At 53.9% G+C, this 24,055-nt stretch overlaps 8 protein-coding genes across 8 annotated transcripts; 5 read left to right on the top strand and 3 right to left on the bottom strand.

Annotated features, from left to right (window-relative positions):
• Positions 1–55: 55 nt before the first annotated feature.
• Positions 56–2,691, bottom strand: AB675_8015 (uncharacterized protein; the record flags this gene model as incomplete). Its single annotated transcript, XM_018148428.1, has 2 exons — positions 56–2,128; positions 2,179–2,691. 2 exons carry the CDS (start codon positions 2,689–2,691, stop codon positions 56–58), a joined length of 2,586 nt encoding a protein of 861 aa, XP_018000962.1.
• A 671-nt stretch (positions 2,692–3,362) lies between these two features.
• On the top strand, positions 3,363–4,801 carry AB675_8014 (uncharacterized protein; the record flags this gene model as incomplete). Its single annotated transcript, XM_018148427.1, has 2 exons — positions 3,363–3,994; positions 4,108–4,801. The coding sequence occupies 2 exons, from the start codon at positions 3,363–3,365 to the stop codon at positions 4,799–4,801; spliced, it is 1,326 nt and encodes a 441-aa protein (XP_018001119.1).
• A 573-nt stretch (positions 4,802–5,374) lies between these two features.
• AB675_8013 (Vacuolar protein sorting-associated protein 9b) lies at positions 5,375–7,675 on the bottom strand (the record flags this gene model as incomplete). Its single annotated transcript, XM_018148426.1, has 1 exon — positions 5,375–7,675. One exon carries the CDS (start codon positions 7,673–7,675, stop codon positions 5,375–5,377), a length of 2,301 nt encoding a protein of 766 aa, XP_018001068.1.
• A 453-nt stretch (positions 7,676–8,128) lies between these two features.
• AB675_8012 (putative lipase ATG15) lies at positions 8,129–10,078 on the top strand (the record flags this gene model as incomplete). Its single annotated transcript, XM_018148425.1, has 1 exon — positions 8,129–10,078. The coding sequence occupies one exon, from the start codon at positions 8,129–8,131 to the stop codon at positions 10,076–10,078; it is 1,950 nt and encodes a 649-aa protein (XP_018001218.1).
• A 2,935-nt stretch (positions 10,079–13,013) lies between these two features.
• AB675_8010 (uncharacterized protein) lies at positions 13,014–15,277 on the bottom strand (the record flags this gene model as incomplete). Its single annotated transcript, XM_018148424.1, has 2 exons — positions 13,014–14,474; positions 14,768–15,277. The coding sequence occupies 2 exons, from the start codon at positions 15,275–15,277 to the stop codon at positions 13,014–13,016; spliced, it is 1,971 nt and encodes a 656-aa protein (XP_018001309.1).
• Positions 15,278–16,234: 957 nt separating this feature from the next.
• Positions 16,235–16,564, top strand: AB675_8009 (uncharacterized protein; the record flags this gene model as incomplete). The annotated part of the gene is made up of 2 exons (XM_018148422.1): positions 16,235–16,259; positions 16,323–16,564. 2 exons carry the CDS (start codon positions 16,235–16,237, stop codon positions 16,562–16,564), a joined length of 267 nt encoding a protein of 88 aa, XP_018001001.1.
• A 348-nt stretch (positions 16,565–16,912) lies between these two features.
• Positions 16,913–18,248, top strand: AB675_8008 (SAM50-like protein SPAC17C9.06; the record flags this gene model as incomplete). Its single annotated transcript, XM_018148421.1, has 2 exons — positions 16,913–17,246; positions 17,293–18,248. The coding sequence occupies 2 exons, from the start codon at positions 16,913–16,915 to the stop codon at positions 18,246–18,248; spliced, it is 1,290 nt and encodes a 429-aa protein (XP_018001241.1).
• Positions 18,249–18,928: 680 nt separating this feature from the next.
• Positions 18,929–23,719, top strand: AB675_8007 (putative beta-glucosidase I; the record flags this gene model as incomplete). The annotated part of the gene is made up of 3 exons (XM_018148420.1): positions 18,929–19,288; positions 19,341–19,802; positions 21,464–23,719. 3 exons carry the CDS (start codon positions 18,929–18,931, stop codon positions 23,717–23,719), a joined length of 3,078 nt encoding a protein of 1,025 aa, XP_018001246.1.
• Positions 23,720–24,055: the final 336 nt, after the last annotated feature.

Here is a 24,055-nt window from a genome sequence, read left to right as displayed (position 1 = left end):
ATAACCAACATGACGCCATCTCTCAAGTCCTTGAGACACAAGACACGCCTTCATACTATTTCTTGGACTTCCTCTTCTTGCCGTCGGTTGGTGTACCAGCCAGGATCTGATCAAAGGTTATGGTAGGATTATATTCAGAGTTCGGTCTGCTTCGATCCGTGGTGGCCGAAGCTGGATACTCGTGACTTGCGCCGCCTGAGCTGCGAGAGGACAGTGTACTGAGCCGACCTCCATCAGGGTGGGCAGACGTTGGCTTCAATAGTGGTGACCCGGCTGGTGATGAGTGTGCTGAATAGGAAGTGCGGAAACCATCATGACCAGTCAAGCTAGAAGTGTTGAGCGCTGGTGGTGGTGGCAGTCCGCCGAGTAGGGTCGCATTTGTACGCGCAGGATCAACACCAAGCTCCGTAGCCCACTTCGTGGCGATCTCCCAGCAGTGACTGCGGCGGTAGATGCCCTCGACACTGTGGTCGATCATATCGGCCGGCAGAGACACCATGCCGCCACCGCTCGGAATATTGGTCCAGGCCCTTGATTGAGAAGTGTCTTCTTTCATCCATGGCCGGCCGCCTCGTGGCGCGATGCACAGGAAGTACTCAACGCCGTCCTTGAATTGGATGTCTCGCGCGTCAACCACCATCATGGGCAGTGATTGGAGCACAGCATACATAAACAGCCATTTACCGCAACGACTGTCCACCAGTTCATCGATCGTGTTGCCCTGATTCGATCTGCGCTCGTACTCAATGAATTCCTGAATGAACACGTTGGATGTGATCTGATCTCGGTTGTACGACCCAAGAAGAACTTCAGTGACTTCGTTGTCCTTAAGGCGGCGCACACTATTGGCCGATTTCGATGCTACGACGTGTGTTCTGTTGAAAGACTGTTTGAAGCCAGGTATGGTGGGAACGTCGAACGGTATCGGCGGCATGACTGGAGGTGTAGCACGATCGTACTCACTCTCTACGCGCCGGATCGCGTGCTGGATCGATTCGTTTACATCGTCCGCCACAGCACTCTCATCCAGTGGGGCCATATCGGTGGTCCGAGTCGTCAAGTTACGCTTGTCTGCGAGCATGTCATATAGGTCGGTGAAGTCGTTGTAGACTTCTTGCAGTAGTCTCCTGTTTAGGCCACTCTCCTCGAAGTTGTTCTTCTTCGAGCTGGCTTTCGGCGGCCAAGCTCCATACTTGCGCTTGTAATAGCTGATGGTGAATTTGCGCAGATCTAGGAAGGCCGCTTTCCAAGTCTTGAAACGAACAAGCTTGGCTTCCGTGGCAGTCTGAGAATTTGCTACTCCTGCAAACATGGAGGGGAAATCAAAGGTTTCCAATTTGTTTCGAACCACAAGAAGTCGCTGCTCGATGTCCAGTGAAGCTCGCTCAAGCCGATTCATTGTAACGGGGCCGACCTGCTGGTACTTCGGGGTCTTGATGCGTTTGATGTCGTCCAGACGTCCAGCAGCATGTACAAATCCTTCATTATACATAGGCCAGAATCGCAACTGCTCGCCCAGTACAAGCGCCTCGATGGTCTTCTCTCGACTCGCCCGGACATCTGCTAAACGCAGCTCCTGGCAATAGCGACTGAAACTTTGTGTTGCAACATCACCCCAAGTAGACCCATCAGCGTTTGAGAACCGAAAGCGCTTCAGGATACTGCTAATGCCCATGAATATGGCATACAAGCTAGTCTGCCGAGCTGTGGCCACAAGTGCGCCGCCTTGTAAGAATGCGAAGAAGTTTCGGTAAAGTACGAGCAGCTCCACGTCGTCCCCGTGGGGCCTGGAATCGGTTCCAGACATGTCTGCATCGAATTCCAAGGGTAGATAGAGATGGACTTCTTCCTGGTGAGGTTGATAGCCATCTCCATGCGACCAGCCATTCTGATCTACAGGTGTGCCACGGTAGTATTCGTGAGGACCGGTATGCATTGACATGTGTGAGAACTGCTGTTGCAGTCCCCTGGTCTGTGTCGACGCGGCTGCTGCTTCAAGACGGAGAAGCTTGAGAGCAGCCGACTCCTCAAAGAGCGAGGAGCTAATCTTGAAGGATGGCCCTTTCCGAGAGCCTTGAGGGAAGAGATACAGTGTAGTGTCGCCTTGCGCGTCCCACAGATCAATGACCTAGTACTTCTGTCAGACGGTATATGACGTTCAAAGTGTTTGGGACTCACCCGCTCTCCGCTCGTGAGAGCATTCAGATCATATGGCACATGGTCGGGAAGGCCTGCAATCCATGCATGCGATTGCCTTATATCTTCCTTTGCACCCTTTGATGCCTTTCCTGGCAGCCACGAAGTCCTCTTATTCAACTTCGTTGCCGAGCCCGGCGTCGTCGGTCGCCCTGGAGAGTCGCCATCCACTGGAGTTATGGCGAAGGTCGGTGTCTGAGGACGGGATCTGACGCTTGACTGGCTCGGCGGTCTGCTGCCGGAGCCGGCGCTACTAGGTGGGCGGAACATTCCATCGCCAGTCAGCAGCGGCGGAGGTTGTAACGGTGTGATCGGAAGATCTGGGAGTGTTGCGTTGGGTAGCTGAGGTTTCGATGGCGACGGTGGAAGTGTCTTGTGCAATCTTGCCGGCGGAGCGAGGGAGGGGTGTGTTGCAGCCTTGGGTATGGCATGTTGCTGGTCCGTGCTGTGATCGTCTTTCGCTAACGAAAAGACCTTCGACAATCGCTTCGCCATCTTTCCGCCTGCTTGCTGGTACAATGTCTTTGTTGTTCAAGGGTTCGGAGTGGAGGTACGCGAGGTTGCACAGGGTCCACGGATCAAGTAGGTGTGATTAGTGACCAGGCGAGGCGTTCTTAAGGAGAGTTCTTCGTACTAATAGCGATATCTAGAGATATGAGGCGTTGGCCAGCATGAAGCACTGCCGTACCGCCATATGTGCAGTGGACTAAGCCAGGAATTTGACAACGGAAAGGCCATTTTGCCCTGCCTTGAACCCATGGTCGTTCGTTGTATGAAACACTGCGCGCGGCTTCACTTGCGAATCTTGGAATCGACGTCATGTGGGGAAGCCTAAACTTATTCTCGCCTAGGCGATCAGCCACGAGTCGCCTGGAAAGCAGGCATACATCGGCCCCAGGAACAGGGCCACGCGGGCGGGAAAAGCACTGCGCCACTGATTTTGCAGCCTTCGACATCTCACCACGAGCCTCAAGGACTCGGCGGCTCCCGATTATGCTATTGACGCGTACCACAGCCCTGCCCGCGTAAGCTCAGCCCGAATCTTCTGGGAAGAGTGAATGATACGAGCAACGGACTCGCTGGCTGTCCAGATCAGGTCTGTACAGCGCCGCAAAACCTCGCAAACGGCTAGGCTTATCGCCTCTCCTGGAAAGTGTGCCTTCAGGATGACCGTAAGGATTCGAAAACAGATAGACCTATTCAAAGGCTGGCCGAACGAGAAGCTTCTGCCTCCACGGCTTCTCAGGGACGCGGCCAACCACACACTCTCGCAGACAGACCCAGGAACCGTGACAGAGATCCTCGAGTATGGCGATGATGAGGGCTACCGGCCCCTTCGCAATTCCATAGCAGCGTGGCTCACTAGATTCTACCGACCGAAGGAAACCATTGGATATGAGCGTATTTGCATCACGGGAGGAGCCTCCCAGAATCTTGGAAACACACTAGCAACCTTTACTGACCCTATTTATACGCAGCACGTATGGATGGTGGCACCAACATACTATCTGGCGTGCCGAATAATAGCAGACGCATCCTTCGACGGCCGGTTACGGGCGGTCCCAGAGGATGAGGAAGGCATCGATCTAAAAGCACTTGAGGAAGGTCTCAAGAATAGCAAGCCACGTGAAGGCGCCACCATCAAGCAGCCCAAGCCCTGGCGGAAGCTGTATCGCCATGTCATCTATTGCGTCCCATCGTTCAGCAATCCTTCTGGTCGGATCATGTCGTTGAGAAGAAGACAGGACCTCGTAAGGCTCGCCCGGAGATACGATGCCCTCATCGTTGCAGATGATGTGTAAGTCACAGTATCAGCTTTGTCAGAGCCAATATTCGCGTTGAGAATGCGCATTTCGAGCGTCGCACACTGTACTACCCGAGGTAAGGACAAAAGACTGACCAAAGGGGTAGATACGACATGCTACAATGGCCATCTAATCCGAGAAAGCCCAAGCAGACCCTCGAGCATGCATACATGCCGCGCCTTGTCGATGTTGATCGCGAACTAGACGGAGGACCCATTGATGAATTTGGCCACTGCATGTCAAACGGCAGCTTCAGCAAGATCGTCGGCCCAGGCGTTCGTACAGGTTGGGCGGAAGGTACCCCTGCCTTTGCATATGGCCTGTCGCAAACGGGCAGCTCACGCTCTGGCGGTGCGCCAAGCCATCTCGTCGCAACGTTCTTGCACAACATGATCCAGACTGGTACTTTGCAAGATCACATTCTGAATTTCTTACAACCGGAGTACGCAGAACGATACCACAAGCTGATGGCTGCAATCAAAACTCATCTGCTTCCCCTAGGCTTGACCATGCCACAACCAGGCAAGGACGTCGCTGGCGGCTATTTCGTCTGGCTGAAGCTGCCTGGCCGTCTGCAAGCGGACAACGTCACCGAGAAGGCGCTGGAGCGAGACGTGGTCATCATAGCCGGACCGAAATTCATCGTAGATGGAGACGACGCGAGCACGCAATCATCCTTCAAACAGAATATTCGATTGTGCTTCGCCTGGACTGACAAAGAGCTACTGGGGGAAGGCGTCAGCAGGCTCGCCGATGTCATTCGCGAGTGCCAGCGTGATATAGAGGGTATGGCTGCCTGAAATCACCAACAGAGTCGCCGCGCAGCGTCCAGCATATGGACAGCTCCCTTGGGAAGGCCGCCTTCCACTTTGGGAAGTCCTGACTTCTATCTGGAAAAGTGCCAAGCGTAACAATGTGAGAGTTTTTGCAAACTCACAGAATTTTGTAAATTTACATCTTGGCACTTTTTCAGATAGAAGCTGGTCCAATTTCCCAATTCGGAAGGCGACCTTCCCCGCACGGCCGCGCATCCTCGCTGTCGCTCATCTCGCCAAAGTTGCCAGATGTGGGCGGCGGCGAGGTATAGCCTTGGCGTACATGCTGCTGTTCGGTGTACGTGCTCTCCCTCGGGACCTCATCGAGATGTGCCTCACACTTCTTTCTTGAAGCCTGGATGCAGCCTGAGCGTATACCCTAGTCCAATCTGCGCCTTGACACAGCTATGATCACGAACGAAAGAGTAGAGTATGGTGAAGTCAGGAAAGTATGCGATTTTCTATATGTGCACTCCATCTCGGAGGATGGACTCAAACATCCATCAAGCTCGAGTTTCGAAGCATCTGTCGAGCTTTAACTCGTCGCCGCAGCACTTCCTACGACGCTGTCGGCTCTGCTTCAGCCTCCGCCTCTTCCTCGCCTACGATCCTCAGTCCGTCAAGGATCTTCGCCAGTCTCTGATAATCCTTCAGCAATTCGTCAACCTCGCTGATTTTGAGCTCGTCGGCATCAGCCGCGTTGACGAATCGTGCCTTGGGTGGCTCAGCACGGATATGTGCCGTCTCTCCCCTGGACGGTGCGCGTAACGAGATCTGTTCTGCCGTCGGCTCTGGCATGGGGATCCCTGGCGAGGCGGGCGCAGTAGTGGCAGAAGCTGATCTTATCGCGAAGGGATTGCTTTTCTCCGTTCGTGGCGAGCTGGGGTTGGCATTCGAGCTCGGCTGTCGACCAAAAGATCGAAAGGCGCCGCCGAACGCAGATGAGATGTTGTTGAGTGGATTTATGTTGATTGATTGACCAAAGGTTTTGACTGAATCGAGCGGATTCATCAGTGGAGCGTTCGTTGGGGCAGCCGCCTTGCTCAAATCCGTAGCAGAGCCAGTTGCTGCAAATGCCACCTTTCTGGAGCCGGCAGCAGCATCTTTGGTTGTACTGCTTGTGGTGCTGCGCTGCGAATCGGCACTCCGATCTCTAATGAGCGAGGCCGTTCGCCGCCGTCCGCCAAACAGGCCCAATACTTTCTCCTCTGTTGCAGAGAGCCTATTTGGTGGCGTGTGAGAGCTATCACCCGCTATTGAGCTCGTCTCGCTGATTGCTGTGTCGTCTGCATCCGGGGGTGTCAATGGCCGAGACACCAACTGCCGCGCTTCGTCAAGCGTCTTAGGCACGACCACTTCCGCACTCGAGTTCTCGTTCCCACGTTCGCGCAGCTTGCCGAATAAGACCTTGAAGCTGTTGTCGAGCGTTGTGCTTATATTCTTGAGAGACTCTTCAGCGCTCGTTCGCACAGCACCGGGCGCGTTCGAGATGGGCTGGAGTAGGTCGGAGAGTGTGCGCTGATGTCGCGGAGCTGGTGGCTTCTGGATCGCTAACGAAGGTTTCCTTGATGGCTCGGCTGGCGTGCCAGAGGCGGATGATGTAGTCGTAGATGTAAGCGGCTCCGAAGTCGAGATTGATGGCCCGTCTGAAGGAAACCTTGGAAAGGGCTCTGGCCGATCGTCTGAAGGCGTCTCCATGCTTGGTGGCTTATCGGGCCCTTCTGGTCTCTCATCCGCTCTCAGGCTCGCTAATTCGACGTTTTCGAGAAAGCTGATGGCAGCTTCCAGATTTGTCAGGCAGTAAGCTGCTTCGCCGTCTATCTTGCTGGCAGTGCGGAATCGTTGAATGAAATTCAGGTTGCTGATGATGTTGATGCCTTCGACTGGTGAGGTGATGAGAGTGTATATGAGTGTGGGTAAGATCTCGTCGGCAGACGAGGAAGATGGTTTGATGGCGGATAGTGTGTCCACTATTGCCTTGTGCGCTGTTGTGAGGTGCTGCAATTTTCCAAGTGGGTAGTGCTCGTCGTTCATTTTCGCAAGGCCTTCCCTGGCAGGTACGAGGGACTCTTGCAGATCTTCAGCAGTTGTTTCCGACTTTTCGTTCATCTCGATACCCAGATCTCTAAGTCCAATGCCAACCAACGCCAGTGCCGCCGTCTTGGATCGCAACTTCTCATCTCGCACCTCGTCAAGAGTGCTCTTATGCCTCCAAATCTTCTTGTATATCTTCTCACATGCCCGCCGCTCCACAGCTTCTTCCAGAAGCAACCTTTTGTACTCGAGCATGCGTCTCGCTTTCCGCTTCTCGGTGACCTCATTGGCTGTTAGCATCTGCTGAGACCCTGACGCTCGTTCTGGCGGCGCCAGTGAGTCTGCACCCTTTTTCGCTGCTGTAACTTTCGATTTTGACGAGGGCGATGCATCTCTGTTCATCCGCAGCATGAGAGCAGAGATGTGTGTAGATATACTGCCAGACGCTTTGATGTAGAACTCCTGGAATATGTCTGCTAATTGATCTATCGTTGGTGGCTCGGTGAAGACCTTGGCACTCAAGGAGTCTATGAAGCGATCCGTCAAGCTTGCCAGCTCAATGGGTAATTCATCGAACTTATCGGGCAGACTGGTGCTCTTGGTGATGCTTGGACTGATAGGCTCATCCTCATCCTCCTCAGGCTTCTCAAAGACATCTTCTTTGCTCGGCCCATTGTGTAAAGGGGACTTGACTGACACCGGCGATGCGATGGTGCTGGCTCGATCCCTACTCGACGTGGTGGAAGGTTCGTAGCGAGCGAAGGACTTTGAAGATAGAGGGGAGGGTCTGTTCTTGCCCGTCGAGGCCGAAGCTGTTCGTGACATGGTGCTACATGAATGATGATCGGACTGTTACCGTCGAAGAAAAAGTGAGAGACTGCAAGTACTTGATACCTAATCACCGTGCCTGTTCTGGACAGCAGGTAGACATGTTATGTTTCAGTGCATACGAAACGAGTGATCGGAGCTCCTGGCTCCAAGTCTTGCAATTTAGATGCCTGGGAGAGTTGTGATTACACCCATTCAAGCTGTCTGACAACAACCCGCGATGTCCGCTGTCTCCGTCATCAGTCATACGTGAGCGTGTGAGAGAGGACGCGGTGTTGTCGTGTACCTGAGAGACCATCAGGTGGGGAGCCAATCACATGCCTATGACGACGAGGCATCTCCAGGTGACCACATCGAGACCATCCACACCCGCCTTCATCTTCGCCGAATCCATTACGACTACAATCACGCTCTTTAGTTCTTATTGCTAAGTCATACACAACTCAAAAGATGAAGCCGCGGATAAGTCGTTCGCATGGCTGCTCATCGAGTCGTCGGATCACCGCCCTTACAGTCCTTTCCATCCTCGCCACATCGGTAGCCGCTCTTGAGCAGGCACCCGCAATCGAGCCATGGGTTCCGGCGCCCGTAGTACCAGATGCACAGACGCATGACTTTACACTGCGACACATATATCATCGCGGTACCTACCAGAATCCGAATTTGCACGTCAAGAGGGATATACATGCTGCCGAGGAAGAGCACCCGCCCCCAAGAGTTTCAGTGAGATCGAGGAAGACGCCTATAGAGCGACTGGTCGACAGATCACCCGCCAGTATTGAGCAACACCTCAGTTATGCGCGTCTCACAGGGCAGCCAGCTGCCCTCGGTGCAGAGGATTGGACCATAGACGAGGTGTCGGCGCCAGATGTCACAAGCAAAGATACCGTCATAAACATGGCCGTAATGGCAGCAAATGCTTACGTGCCAACGCCCTACGAGGGCGAATGGGAGAATGTTACTCAAGGCTACGATAACAATACAAACTTTGGCTGGCAAGGTGATGGCCTTCGAGGCTACATCTTTGCAGATGACAAGAATGAAACGATCGTGATCAGTCTGAAGGGCACCTCGCCTGCTGTATTCGATGGAGACGGCACAACGACACGGGACAAGATCAACGACAATTTGTTCTTCAGCTGCTGTTGCGGTGCGGGTGGTCAGTACTTCTGGCGGCAGGTCTGCGACTGCTATGACAGCTCATACACCTGCAACTCGACCTGTCTTGGTCAGGCTCTTCGACGCGAGAATAGGTACTATCGTGCTTCCATCGAGCTTTACACGAATGTGACCAAGATATACCCTGACTCAAACATCTGGCTTGTCGGACACTCTCTCGGGGGCTCTGTCAGCAGTCTACTCGGTATGACCTTCGGACGACCTGTAGTCACATTCGAGGCACCCGGCGATGACCTTGCTGCCAAACGACTTGGGCTGCCTCGACCTCCAACGGGAGACCCGAACAAAGCCTACAGACGTGCTTACACTGGCTCGGTACATATCGGCCATACCGCTGATCCAGTCTTCATGGGAACATGTAATGGAGCTACTGCGACTTGTACTCTTGGAGGCTATGCAATGGAGTCACAGTGTCATACCGGGCTGCAGTGTGTCTACGACACCGTCACGGATCTGCGATGGCGCATCGGTATTGGCAATCACAAGATTCATAACGTCATCGACAACGTCATAAAGAAGTACGACAAGGTGCCGAAATGTGTGCCGGACAATGAGTGCGTGGATTGCTTCAATTGGAAGTACTTCGAGAGCAACGGTTCGGATCCTACCACAACTAAAACGTCCACCACCACGACTTCGAACACTCGCACACGGACTTCAACATGTAAGACACCCGGCTGGTGGGGATGTCTCGACGAGACTACAACGCAGCAGATCGTGACCACCACCTATACAACGACGACGTGCGTTTCGCCAGGCTGGTTTGGCTGCAATGAAGAGAAGAATACTACAATCACAACGACTACCATTCCAGCGACAACGGAAGTGACCACCACCACGGACACAGCGACCACTCACACCGGAACAGTCTCTTCCACAGATTGTGAGCATCCGGGCTGGTGGGGGTGCAAAGATCGAACACCAACAGCCACAGCGCCGACAACAAAGCAGACAAGCCAGCCAGAGACATGCAAAACACCCGGCCTCTTCTTTGGCTGTCGAGATCGCCACCATCATTCCAAGACATCAAGCTTCCCCATAACGTCTGCTCCGAGTTCCACAGCTGTCACTAGCAGCACGGCTACCGCGACGAGCTCAGCGCGAGAGCGGTGCAAGCATCCTGCCTTTTTTGGTCTGATATGTTTGGACGAAGTGGATGATGATCAAGTCGTTCTCAAAGGGGACGACGTTGCAGACGAAGAATGGAACACGGAACTCTAGCGGTCTGCCGGCGTACAGATGCTTTGGTTTGCACTTGCATGAGCTACTACGACTTGAGCGTTCGGCGTCTGGCTGGTAAGGGATTCGTGGTATGAGTGTATTCTGACTCGTGTATAGTTCAATGCATACACTTTTCGACTCTATATACGCGCACTGTTTGTCATGTCCCGAAATGTATCACTAACCCAGGCGCCAGGATTCGCTGCCTGCTTTTGAATTTGACTCTGTCTGCCCGCACTCGGAAGTCCATCCGACCTCCAACTCCAAGTTCAACTTACAGGGTTGACGGACAATGCCGAGGATGCATATATCTATTCGATGGTTCTCCACTACCTACCACCAGTCATCCACGGTTGCGTATAGGACAATCACTTGCCAGGCGCCCTTCAACGAGCTCACTAGCATTTCTATAGCAAGTCCTGTGGACCAGCAAGATCATCTCAGCACCAGACACACGTACACTTACTCCAAGCGCGCATCTTCCACCCTGACCAGGCATTCGCCGCCATTTCCCCTTCGCAAGGAGCCGACACAGCAACCCGAGCAGCAGCCAACTGGTGACTGACAGCCATGGTCGAAGTCAAAATGTACCACCTCCCTCCCACCGCCCTCGTCCCCAACTCCCCACAGCCCCTGCTGCACTATCCCGGCCTCCTCAAGGATCTCGACTGCTCAGCCCCAAGCGTCCACGACACCTTCACCGCCAACGGCTGGCGCACGCAATGGATCTTCCGCTACGGCGCGACCCAGCGCTCCCACTACCATAGCGCGGCGCATGAGTGCATGGCCGTGCTATCGGGAAGGGCGCGGATCCGATTCGGGGTGGCGGACACGACGGAGGACATGGAGGCGAATACTACTGGGGACGGGTATGAGAGCGGTGGGATAGTGGTGGATGCAAATGTTGGGGATGTATTTGTGCTACCGGCCGGGACTGCGCATAAGACTCATGCGGTGTCGCCGGATGAGGGGTTCAAGTTGTTGACGCCGGGCGATGGGCATCGGATTGATGCGAGTATGGAGGGAGGGGACGTGAGGCTTGCGCTGGAGAAGTTGAAGTTGGATGGGTTCACGATGATTGGGGCGTACCCTATTGGGAGCGGGGAGTGGGACTTTGCGCAGGGCGGGGAGAGTGAAGGGGAGTATGAGGTGAGTGTTGACGCTACTGTGCATGCATGCTGATTGCGAATGGAGCCTGTCTGGCCGTGCTCGAGTGCGTTCAAGACTATACTGACTCGGTCCATGCAGAAAGTCTGGGCAGTGCCGAAGCCAGAGAACGATCCTATCTTAGGGAAGGCGGAGGAGGGTCTGGTTGGGACCTGGAAGTAGCCACTGGACATGAGGAACCTTCTTGCCTGACGCAAACACTGGAGGCTCATACAGGTGCTCTACTGAGGACAGAGCTTTTCCCGGACCGAATGCAAGTTGGTCAGGTTGAATTGGAAGTGAGGGCAGAATACTCCGCTGAACCATGCGCTTTTCATAATCATTCTGAGTATGACTTCAGGCGTACGAAGACACAAAACTCCTTAGAGCTCCTGATTGTGTTAGCTAAGATCGTGTCTTTGGGCGTTCCAGTACCAGAGCATATTCGCTGGGTGCGCAGACCTCGCACGTAGTCATGGAATCACTGAGGTCAAGCCAAAATGTCACTGCCTAAGCACAGCCCGTCTCTGATCGGTATCCGACGCACTAGGGGCTACCTTAGTCCTCAGTCGGATAAATGCAGCGTTTCGAATGTGTCCGACATCCTCAATCATGCAACCTTCGCGTATAGCAAGCACGCCCTGACTATGCTATATGAACACGGCAGCATAGCATAACATCATTCTCGTATGGTAAAAATCCAGAAACTCGACCATCTAAGGTAGTTATACTGGAAGGCACACTATATCAGCAGCTCACACTAGCACACTCGCCACCAACCAAGCGAGCACATTACAGCACACCAAAACATGACCTCAGACCACAAACCAACAATTGCCCTCGCCGGCGCCACCGGCGCTAGGCACACACATCCTCGCAGCTCTCCTCGCCCCAACCTTCCGCCCCTCCTACGCCGCCATCGTCATCCTCGTCCGGCCGAACAGCAAATCCACCCTCCCAGCACACCTAGACACCTCCACCACAGAATTCCGGATATACGACCCAGCTAACATCGCCGCCTCCCTCACCGACATCGACGTGCTCATCTCCGCCGTCGGCCCCACCGGACACGACTTCAAGGACAGCCTCGTCAGCGCCCTCGCCGACCCTTCAGTGAACGTGAAGCTGTACATCCCCTCCGAATTCGGCGTAGATCACACGGTGCACGATTTCCGGCATGTGGAGTGGGACCACAAGAAGGCGCATTTTGAACTTACTCGACAGCTGCTTGATCCCAATAAGACGAGGGTATTGAGGATTTTTGTGGGATTGTTTCTGGAGGAGAGTATTGGCCCGTGGTTCGGGTTTCATACACGAGAGGGGCGGTATGAATGTGTCGGCTCGGCAGATGCGAAGGTATCGTATACGAGTCTAGACGACGCGGGGAAGGTGGTTGCGCAGGCGGCAAGGGCGGAAATGGTGGGTGTTTTGGAGGAGATTCATGTTGCGGGGGATACGGTCAGTACGAGGGAGATTGCTAAGTTGATGAAGGCGGCGGGTGGTGGGGACATTGAGATCGAGGAGAGGGATTTGGGGAAGTGGAAGGAGGAGACGATCAGGGAGAGGACGAGTGATCCGAGTAAGTACTTGAGGTTTCTGATGGGGGAGGGTAAGATTGATCACAGAGCGCATGGGGGCTTGGGTTCTGATAATGAGGTGGTTGACCCTGGGGAGACGGTGTGGAAGTGGAAGACGATGAAGGATCTAGCGGAGGAGACCAAGGGAAGGCCTTGGGCTGATCTGGAGTGGGATGACAAGCAGATCGCTTGAGACTCTAGGAACAACATTTTCAGTCTAGTTCCATCCGCACAGCGTTCTCCTTCAAGTCTTCAACCAGTTCCCCATTCATGATGCCATGCAAAAAAGCAGCCGCCACAAACCTGTAACGCTCACTATCTGGTCTATGTCTGACGATCCAAGGCTGTCCCGACCCCTGTGCCAGCACCACCTCGTCCCCAGCTTGAAGAGACTGTCCAGCGATTCCAATGTAGCCGGACTTTGTTCTGAACAGACGTCGATAAGGCAGGAAGTTTCGAAGAGCATCATAGTACTCCCATGCACCGGGAAACATGTTGAGCAAGGACCCTGGCTCATCCTGCATAGCAATAGCATCTTCGACTTGTTGGTGTTGCTGGCTGTAGAAGTCGTTAACCGCATCCGGATCTGGAAACACATCGGTGCCGTCGGTCGCTGAGATCGCTCTCATCTTATTCAGCATAGTCTGAATTCTGAGGACATCCTTGAGACTTCGAGGATGACCAGTGCCCGTATCTGTGGGAGGTGCGAACTCCGCTGCGTACATCGACTTCGTGACCGAATATATCACAAGCATAAATAAAGCCTCGCGGACAAAGGCCGTCCAGCTCGAGTCTGGCGGACGAGGCCCGTTACCTGGCCGTCCGGCAATGAGAGTTCTCCAGAGAGCCTCCGCACGATTTTCGCCGTTCTTGTACGTCACAGGCATCTTGTTGACCAGATCTATATATCCAGCTATTGCGTCACCTGCCATCAGGTCTGCCCAAGTGCCCTCGACTTGAGCCACGGTGTCGATGTGTAGCGCTTTCACTGCAAGGATGTCGTTTGCTGTGTCGTCGAAAACAACTTTTAGGACCTCGCCCAGCTCGCCCGAAGCTCTGTAGAATCCGCCTTTAGATGAGAACGGACTGGGGCGAAGCACTGACGTGTAGTCTGCCATCCATGAGGGAAGGTCGTGTCGCACACGGAAAGAATGGTCTTCAATGTGGCCCATGCCGAAGAAGCATGATTTCTCCTCCACATACTTTGCTATATGTGTGAAAGTGTCGCGCACGGACTGGCTGTAATCTGGAATTAGATGGGGATAATTCGACATCGAGAGCGTGGAGAAGATCATGTCCCGTGGATCAGTTGCAAAGCGCCCACGATTAGAGGCGCCGGAGTGATCCTGGAACATCTCAATCGAGCCTATGATGTTAAGCGGATACAATAGACCATCGCCAGGTTTGGCTTTCTTCAGGTCGGCGTTTCGGACCATACGACGATGGTTCTTGATCGAATTGATCTGGCTTCTTGCATAAATATAGGTCTCGTTTCCGGTCTCACGCTGCAATCTTGCTAGATCAGAACTCGGTCGTTGTCTGCCGTGCCAGTGATCCCAGGGCATGTGGTGCATGTTCCAGTGATGATCGGCCATGGTGTCGAAGCTTATGTGATAGTTGCCGCAGTAGAAGTGTAGGTTCGCAGCCAGCCAGCCCTCTTGTAGAACCCATGCCTTTCGTAGCGTCAGCGCAGAAACTCACCCTTCAGCGTGACGGAAGCAACTCGATTGTCCAGCTGGTCAGGGGGGCTCTCAGATGCAGCAGACACAGGCTGATTCATCGCCGAGCGTCTGTGATTCATGACTGTGAGGAGCACTTACTCGGCTGAAGTAACTGCGCGAAAGCAAGTTCACATAGGAGCGCCAATGATCCAGTTTGATGAACGGGATCTCAAAATTTGTGTACGTGCTCTCGTCAAGGAGCTGCTCGCCTTCTGATTTTTATGAATCTGCGGGTTGCCATTCACATGAATCTTGTCGTTGTCGATGTTTGCCTGTGACAACGTCTCGATTACTTGAACAGCAATCGCGGTGTCTTCGTCTGCAGGACCTAGCCATGCGAGCACGTTTGTGGCGCCTCGATATATTCTTCCCATCATTCTCACCTGCGAAGATCGCTCTTCCACATCCAATTGATTGATGGAGAGTTTGTCGACCCAGATGTCTGCTGTATGTTGTGCGTCCAATTCGGTGAGTGTGCGTAGAGCTTCGAAGAGGTTGTAGCCAACATAGGTCCATTTGTTGTTGCAGAGAACGCGGTGGTCGGCATAATGATTGGTGTCATTCATGAGAGGGTTACCCCATGTGTAGGATAGGCAGTTGTACGTTGGATTATCGTTCAGATCGACGACGCGAAGAGAGATGTCCAATTCGATAGGCACCTCATCTGTAAGTGTAACCCTGAGCAGACGGATGGAATGGAGCGTTGGTAGGGGAGCCCAGTCTGATGATGTCCATTCTGAAGCTTCTATGGTCATCCTGTTCTTTCAGTGAAAGTGATGGTGCTACGAATTGATAACCTGATTGATCGAATTCGAGGCCGGATATTCTCGTGACATGATACTTGGGCATTGTTTGTGATATTACCATCGGCACAGTGCGTACTGTTGCAAAACCAAACAACCTACCGATAGTCTCGCTTACCAAAGTTCTCTTCGCTAGACAGCACACTGTCGCGCCAGTCAGTAGTCATCATACTTGATTGGCCATAGTCCGGGCCGTAGCTGGCACAGCCTTCTCGGCTGCGACAAGCCTGAGGCCCCCTATGCAGCATTGAGGATTGAGCGCGTGCTAAAACACTGAATTGGGCTGGCTCATGTAGCCTTGCAGAAGAGCAAGACGAGAACGTTGCTGCCATGGCTGAATACATGATCAAAATGGAACGAGATCTTCCGGTGGGAGTCATGAGAACACTTCGAAAAGCTGGGTGGCTGAGGCAAGAACAAGGCAACCACGTCTGACATGAAAATGACATCATTTCTGTGCCCCTCTACCTTCCAGTTCCCCCCTTCTCCTCTTCTCGTACCACCATCTTCGCGATTATTGTGTAGACCTGCCCCGCCACAAACGACTTGGACTTTCTCTGGATCTCAAGTGTGGCGCGGCCATCAGCGTCGAGGAGGAGACTGAACCTGTTTCTCCTCACACAGGCATCCCTGGCCAACTGTTCATTCTCTCCAATACCTTGTCAGCATGCTCGTGCCCCAACCATTCAGGTCCACGAGACACTCGTCAAAGTGACTGATCCCAGTCGATTGACGTCAAGCCACAGTAGGTCCGCGTGCAAGCCTCAGGTCGAGTCTCTGTGCCGTGCGTGATCTCATATGTCTACGCCAGCCATATATACTGTGCCACTTCTTCACCTCCAAACAATAGGCAACGGAACCTTCAAAAGCACTATACACGACTATCGATACTTAGTCACAAACACAATAATGTCTGAACAGAAGAAATCCGGTGGTACGCAGGCTTCTTTTCCTATCCCCCTTCCTCTTCCCCAGAGCCCACCCTGACTCACCGGAGGAATCTTAGGTGGCTTAGGCGAGACCGCTGGCAACGCGTTGAGCGGTGTGACCGATACTGTTGGCAATACTGTTGGAAGCGCTGGCAAGGGCGTGGGCGACACTTTGGGAGGTGTGAGCTCCGGTCTAGGCAATACGGTGAAAGGTGCCGGCGATACCACAAAGAATACCATTGGCAAAGCCACAGGTAGCAGCGCTGGGGACGAGAGCAAGCAGACTGCCCAGAATCCATTGGGCCTGTGAGGAGTGTTAGCATCTTCGAGCAGACTGATCAGAGAAAGAGGACCAATGTGCGAGAAGCGGCTTGTCTGATCATGATCATCTGGGCATGAGGTTATAGCAAACACAACGAGTGACACATATGTCAAGGTCCTGTTGTCCGAAAGTTATAATGCATCAGCGTCTAGGCACCGTGTCGTGAACTGTCGAAAGCGTTGTCATCCGGCTTGAAACTAGTCCCGATAAATTTCCTTGGCATGCTCGGGCAAGCTTGCGGGAAGAGCTTCGAGCACCGGAACCAATGTCACACGCCTAAGCAAATAACGCCTCCGAGCTCTTGAGAATCTCCAGGTAGATCGACAGCCGGCCTCAATGGCCTCGGTTGAGACCGAAGTGTCGGACGACATCTTCGCAAAGCTCAAACGAGCAGACCCGAAAGAGCTCGAGCAGCGGCAGGAGGCTATCAACGAGAGGCTGCAGGCGACCTTCCAGAAGAGCCAGCTAAGACTCGCTGAGCTAATAGACCGAAACTCGACGTTGCCGACAACAGTATCGGCAGTCACTGTCCTCGGTGCAACGAACACAAGACGAAGCTTTCTCAAAGGCGTGGTCGATCCGCTACTGAGCGCGAACCGTGACAGGCCATATACGCAGTCCGAGGTTATACGAGAGTCAGCAGCGGTCGCAGAGAAGCTGAGAGCATTTGGTGAGCGTCCTGCGGTCGCAAGCTCGCTCAGGTACTGACCAGACAGACATTTTCCACGACCCGGTCTCGATATACTTCGATAAGCCACCACAAATCGATGCGGATACCACACCGACCGATGTCGCGATCTTCTACTCGGTGAAAGAGCGGAGTCGGCTTTTCTTGAAAACCGGCACAGACTTAGGCAATGCAGAGGGTTCAGCATATGCAAATGCACAATGGCGGAATATCTTTGGAGGGGCGGAGACACTGGACGTCAATGCTTCCTTCGGCACGAAGACACGCTCCTCCTATTCAGCAACGATCGACACACCAGTGTTCAGCAACCCAGACCTCAAATTCCAACTAGGCGGTCTGCAGAGCTCGACGCAGAAGCTCTTCGCGAGCCACGAAGAGATCCTGCGAGGCGGCTTCTCGAAACTGCGGTGGCTGTCGAAGGCAGGTGTACATGAGGTCGGCTACAATGGCTTCAGAAGAACGGTGACTGGACTGGCACAGAACGCCTCTCCGACGGTGCGGAACGATGCTGGAGAGTCTTTCAAGAGCAGCATATCACACACTTGGGTCAACGACCGACGAGATAACCCGACGTTACCGTCGAGGGGATACTACATGAAAACGACGTCTGAGTTGGCCGGCTTCGGGCCCCTAGCAGGCGATGTGGCTTTCTTCAAGGGCGAGGTGGAACAACAGACGGCGATCCCTATTCCCATACCAGGCATAAAAGGTGACAGCGGCGTCAGCTTCACCTTCGGTGCTCGTGCCGGCATGCTCTATCCTCTCGCTTTGTCCGGTCAGAGCAGTCCATCACCATCGAAAATTAACGATCGGTTTCAGCTGGGAGGTCCCACAGACGTGCGAGGATTTAGGTTATCAGGTTTAGGGCCGCACGATGGAGCTGACGCGGTTGGCGGAGATGTGTATGCTGCTGGCGGTGCTTCTTTACTCATGCCGCTGCCGAGGGTCGGGCTGATCGACCACTGCGACTGCAGGCTTTTGTAAATTCCGGCAGATTACTTGCATTGCGGGGAGAGAAGGAAGGAGCGATGTCGAGTGAGGACGTCAGGTCAGGCATCTCAAAAGCCGTGCAACAGCTCGGCGATGGACTACCCAGCACTTCTGCAGGTGTCGGCTTGGTATATGCACATCCAGTGGCCAGGTTCGAGCTCAACTTCTCTCTTCCTTTGGTTGTAAGGAAAGGAGAGGATGCACGGAAAGGGGTGCAATTCGGGATAGGCATCAACTTTCTGTAGAGAGTGCCCCTGTAATACAACGATAGACAAGCATTCCAAGTTCTACGGTCGAAAGTCAAGTACCAAGATCAATGTGACAGGCAGCAGCCGTTCCGCCGTCTATGGATGGATAGGTATGTGCCTGTCGTACTCTGTAGGCGCGAAGCCAGGCTGTCCAGAAGAGGATTGGGGAGGCAGGCGTGTTCTCCGCACTGATCAACTGCATTCACCAAATCTCTCGAGCCGCACATGCATTGCGAAATTCCACGTCGTTACCTACACGACCCAGCTTCACGTCACGCTACCAGATCAACGAGCATCCTTCGTCCCAGACTTGCCACCTCAAGATCGCTGCCGCTCGCTCGTAGCTGGTAGTGCCAAACTCTCGCGGGCCCGGGACGGCCAGGTCTCATCAACCGACACCCCGTATTGACACCTCTCCATTCCAACATGTCATACTATAACCAGGGCTACCAGCCTTCCGGCGCTGCTGGTAGCTCAGCACAGAACTTACAGTTCTACTCATCCTCCTACGACGCCGTGTCCGGCCACACCACACCCTCACAGGCCTCATATGGCGGGTACGGAGGCAGCGGCGCAAACGCGGCGTCAGCATACCCTTCATATGGCGGCGGTGCCAGGTCAGGAGGCGGCGGCGCCGACTTCGGTGGCGCGAGCGTGAGTGGGCGTATGGGCGAGCAAGGTGGCCTAAGAACAGGCTGGGTAGCAGCTTTCGGCACAGAAGGCTACGATGGTGAGCCTGGTCTGATGGAGGAGCTAGGCGTGAACTTCGGCCATATCAAGACCAAGGTGAGCCGGGTCTTCAACATTATACACAGCATCGCTGACAGGAGCTTTTCAGACGGTAGCAGTCCTCAACCCCCTCTCGAGACCCTCACCGCACATCATGGACGACAGTGACCTCTACGGCGGTCTCATCTTCCTCATTCTATACGGCGCGTTCCTTGCCCTGTCAGGGAAGTTCTTCTACGGCTACATTTATGGGATTGCCGTCTTCGGCTCGATAGCCCTTCACTGGATCTTCGCCCTGATGACCCCTCCCGTCGACCCCAACGAGACGCCCGACCCACACGGTCAGATGGCGCAGGCGCAGAGAGATCATGTTGATGCAGGTCATCACGCAGGCGGCCACTTCAGCAGCACGTTGACATACAGCAGAAGCGCGAGCGTGCTGGGATACTGCTTTTTGCCGTTGGTTATGACTGCGATGTGTGGCATTGCGGTGCCTATGGACACGGTCATGGGCTATGTTTTGACGTCGTTAGCTGTCGGGTGGTGCACGTTCAGCAGCAGTGGGATGTTTGTGAGTGTGGGAAGAATGAGCGGCATGCGTGGCCTCGTTGCTACCCGCTCGCGTTGTTCTACAGTGGCTTCGGCATTATGGGCATCTTCTCAAGTCGAGGGGCGGGGATGCTCGAGGGGAAGGTGATGTAGCAAAAGCAAAACACGGACCATCATAGGAGCAGTGACATTGCTCAGCAGAAACAAGATCACAACGAGAGTCCACATCCATGCATCAGAAACAACCAGAGACTATTCTTGCTTGGGGGACTTCAAACACCACCAGACATGGATTCGCAAAACGTCGCTCCTACAGTCTGGCTCGAGAGAAATCTTGGAACATTCGACTGAGTTGATCAACATCATTTTTGCCAGCCTGGAAGACTATGAAGCCATCATCGGGAGCCGAGCTTGACCAGCTTCCAGGACAATCGGTTGTCCTCGCCGCTTTGCTCGTCTCCCTGTCGCCATCACACCTGAGGGCCGCCCAGTGGTCGAATGAGATCTAGCTCATGTGAGAATACAGACACCAGAGTGCCAGACTCGTCGGTCGATGTTGTCGCAGCTAATACAGGCGGTTCCAACAAGTGGAGAGCCTCTCGTCGCGTGGTCATGGAAGTAGCAGTAGGAGAAAGACTCCCACCATCAACGACGAATAGAACCACGGCTAGCCTGTAGACACACACGAGGTCGGTCGTGACACATCTACTGTCCGACTGTGGAAGAGCGCAGCGCGTGAAGCTCGCCATCAATATTGTTTGAAGGCTAGATTTTGGTTGGCCCAACCACCAGCTAGTACCCAGTGCCGCTTGAACTTCGGCTCCAGGCCTAACGCGGCCTAAGAGAGTGGGCTTCCTTCGTCCATCATGTCCCACTCCTTGCTGGGCGGGCGGGAGCAAAGCATGTACCTGCAGTCTCTCCATTCAGAATTACTCCGCGATCATGGGCCGATTCTACATTTCCAATCGTGCCGGAGTTCTTCCAAAGAAACGCAAAGCAACGGAGCCAAAGTGAGCTGTCGTGCCAATGCCGCAGGATGGAAGGCGCGGTTGGCCGTGCCGACAGGCAAGTAAAGTCTGTCTTACTCTGCTCGTTGCTCCATGATTTCCCCGTGACATTGTGGTCCCAGACAGCAGCCCACAACACGTTGTGCAGATGAACGTGACCATACATAAAGTCGTCTGTTCATACCCTTGGACTCTTTTCTCTAGTCAAGGCCTTCATTCAATTCTCCCACATGTCCCCTAACGCCATCAACATGACACAACATCCGCCCCTTGGCGAATTCGACGTCGAGGATGTCATCAAAAAGCTGGAGCCCGCCGAGAAGGTAGCCCTGCTCTCCGGTATAGATTTCTGGCACACAGCACCCGTTCACAGATTGGGTGTACCCTCGATACGAGTGTCTGACGGGCCCAATGGCGTTCGAGGTACTCGTTTCTTCCTCGGGTGAGTTCCCTCGGAGGCTTGTATCGGGAACTGAGCGTTGACACGAGCATTGGCTTGAGCACGCACACAAGGATCTCCCGAGACATGACTGCCGCCTCTCCCATGCAATCTTCCATTTCATGATCATTTCCCGAGACAAAGTTGACCAAAATGCTCTGAAACAGTATTCCAGCTGCGTGCTTGCCTTGCGGAACTGGACTCGCAGCTACATGGGATACTGATCTCATCCACAAGGGTGGTGAGTTACAGGGTGCAGAGGCTAAGGCGAAGGGAGCTGTTGTGATTCTTGGGCCTACGACAAACATGCAGCGTTCGCCGCTTGGTGGTCGTGGTTTCGAGAGCTTTTCTGAGGACCCGTGCTTGGCAGGAGCCATGACTGCCGCTACTGTCAACGGCATTCAATCGACAGGAGTAGCCGCCACTGTCAAGCACTTTGTCACAAACGACCAAGAACACCAGAGGATGTCGGTCAATTCTATTGTCACAGAGCGGGCCCTGCGTGAGATCTACCTCATGCCATTTCAGATCGCTCAGAGAGATGCCAAACCCTGGTGTTATATGACTGCCTACAACCAATTGAACGGTACACATCTTAGCGAGGATCCGAGGATCCTGCAGAAGGTTCTACGCGAGGAATGGGGCTTCGACGGTCTGGTCATGAGTGACTGGTTTGGTACATACTCCGCAGTCGAGTCGGTACAAGCTGGACTTGATCTGGAAATGCCTGGTCCTTCATACGCGCGCGGTACGCAAGTCAGCCAAGCCATCAACTGTGGCAAGTTGTTCACAAAGGATGTGGACGATCGTGTTCGAGCAGTCTTGCAGCTCATTAAGCGGACGCATCCTCTCGGCATTCCCGAGAATGCTCCCGAGAAGGCTGTCGATACCCCAGAAACTGCTAAGCTGCTCCGGAACATTGGTGCCAGTGGCATTGTGCTGATGAAGAATGAGAAGAACGTTCTGCCGTTTAAGAAGGAGAAGACGACAGCGGTCATTGGTCCAAATGCCGCAATTGCTGCCTTCAGCGGAGGTGGATCGGCGTCGCTCTTGCCGTACTACGCACGCTCGCCACTGGAAGGCGTCGAAGGGGCGTGCAAAAGAGTCAAGTACGCTTTGGGTGCTCCTGGGTGGAAGTCGCTACCACTGCTGTCGGAACGGGCCCGTACCAAGGACGGCAAGAAGGGCTTGGACATGAGAGTATACACAGAGCCTCCCTCGACTCCAGATCGCAAACCGTTCGATCATTTGTATCTCACGAAATCAGATGCCTTGTTGGTGGACTACAAGCACCCCGAAAAGCCGAAGAGCGAGCTTTACTATGCTGAGATCGAAGGTACTGTCACACCAGAAGAGACTATCGAATTCGAATTCAGTCTGTCTGTTGCTGGCACGGCGAAGCTCTTCGTGGACGGTAAAGTGGTAGTCGACAATGAGACCAAGCAGTACCCCGGAGACTCGTTCTTCGGATCCGGCACACGAGAAGAGACCGGCCGTGTCAAGCTGGAGAAAGGGAAGGCTTATCATGTCCTGGTTACCTTTGGCACTCTGCCGACCATGACGATTGGCAATGCTGGTGCCACGGCTTTCGGTGCTGGCGGCTTCCGGATAGGATGCGAGCGGGTCATCGATTACGAAGAAGAGTTGAAGCGCGCCGTGACACTCGCGAAGGAGGTCGAGCAAGTTGTCCTCTGCATGGGTCTCAACGCAGATTGGGAGTCAGAAGGATATGATCGAGCCCATATGGATCTTCCGAAGGGCTCAGATGAGCTGATCAAGGCGGTCACTGCGGTAAACCCCAACACCGTAGTGGTCGTACAGTCTGGTACTCCAGTGACGATGCACAGGTGGCTTGCTGGAACCAACGCACTGCTACAGGCTTGGTACGGCGGCAACGAAACGGGCAACGCCATTGCTGACGTTGTCTTCGGCGAGACGAATCCCAGCGGCAAGCTACCTCTGTCCTTCCCAGTACGAAATGAGGACAATCCGGCGTTCCTCAACTTCCGATCGGAGCGAGGTCGGGCCCTGTACGGCGAAGACGTCTACGTCGGGTACCGCTACTACGAGAAGACCAAGAAGGACGTTGGCTTTGCTTTCGGTCACGGTCTGTCGTACACAACATTCGAGCTCGGCGACCTGAACGTCCGAGACGGCAAGGACGAAATCAGCGTTACAGCCAAGGTCAGCAATACCGGCAAGATTCCTGGCGCAGAAGTAGTGCAGGTCTACATTTCCCAGAAGTCGCCGAGCATCAATCGGCCACCAAAGGAGCTCAAGGGGTTCACGAAGGTACACCTGAAGGCAGGAGAGAAGGAGAAGGTAGAGATCAAGATCAGCAAGAAGTACGCGACGAGCTTCTGGGACGAGCAGGCAGATTCCTGGGTGAGTGAGAAGGATGAGTTTGAGGTCTTGGTAGGCAACAGCAGTCAGAACGTGGAGAAGGCTGGCAGCTTCAAAGTAGCGGAGACGACGTACTGGAGAGGACTCTGAGCCCATATAGCAGGCCTTTTCATCGACTGCTTGGACCGTGCCTCGATCGCGGGGGCTCAAGCAAGGAAGCAATGAATTTGTCTACGGTCCAGACAATTTCAACTTATCTCAATCACCGCACTGCCTGCTCTCGTCGTGCTCTTTCCTAGCTTCAACGACTCGAATTGACTGTCCTTCCAGGTTGCTCAACATGTAAGCCGTAAAGCAGTACCAGAAAGAGCGCCCCTCAAATTGATAGCCTTGCCAAGGAAAACCAGCCTTATCAGCCAACTTTCAGACAAAGTTGTGACCTCGGGCTCAAATCCTATTAACTTCGTGTATCACGATGGGCCGAGT

The sequence above is a fragment of the Cyphellophora attinorum genome (genome assembly GCF_001299255.1).
Source record: "Cyphellophora attinorum strain CBS 131958 chromosome Unknown Contig10, whole genome shotgun sequence".
Lineage (NCBI taxonomy): Eukaryota > Fungi > Ascomycota > Eurotiomycetes > Chaetothyriales > Cyphellophoraceae > Cyphellophora > Cyphellophora attinorum.
The sequence above is the reverse complement of the archived record's forward strand: the minus strand, read 5'-3'. Positions and strand labels throughout refer to the sequence as shown.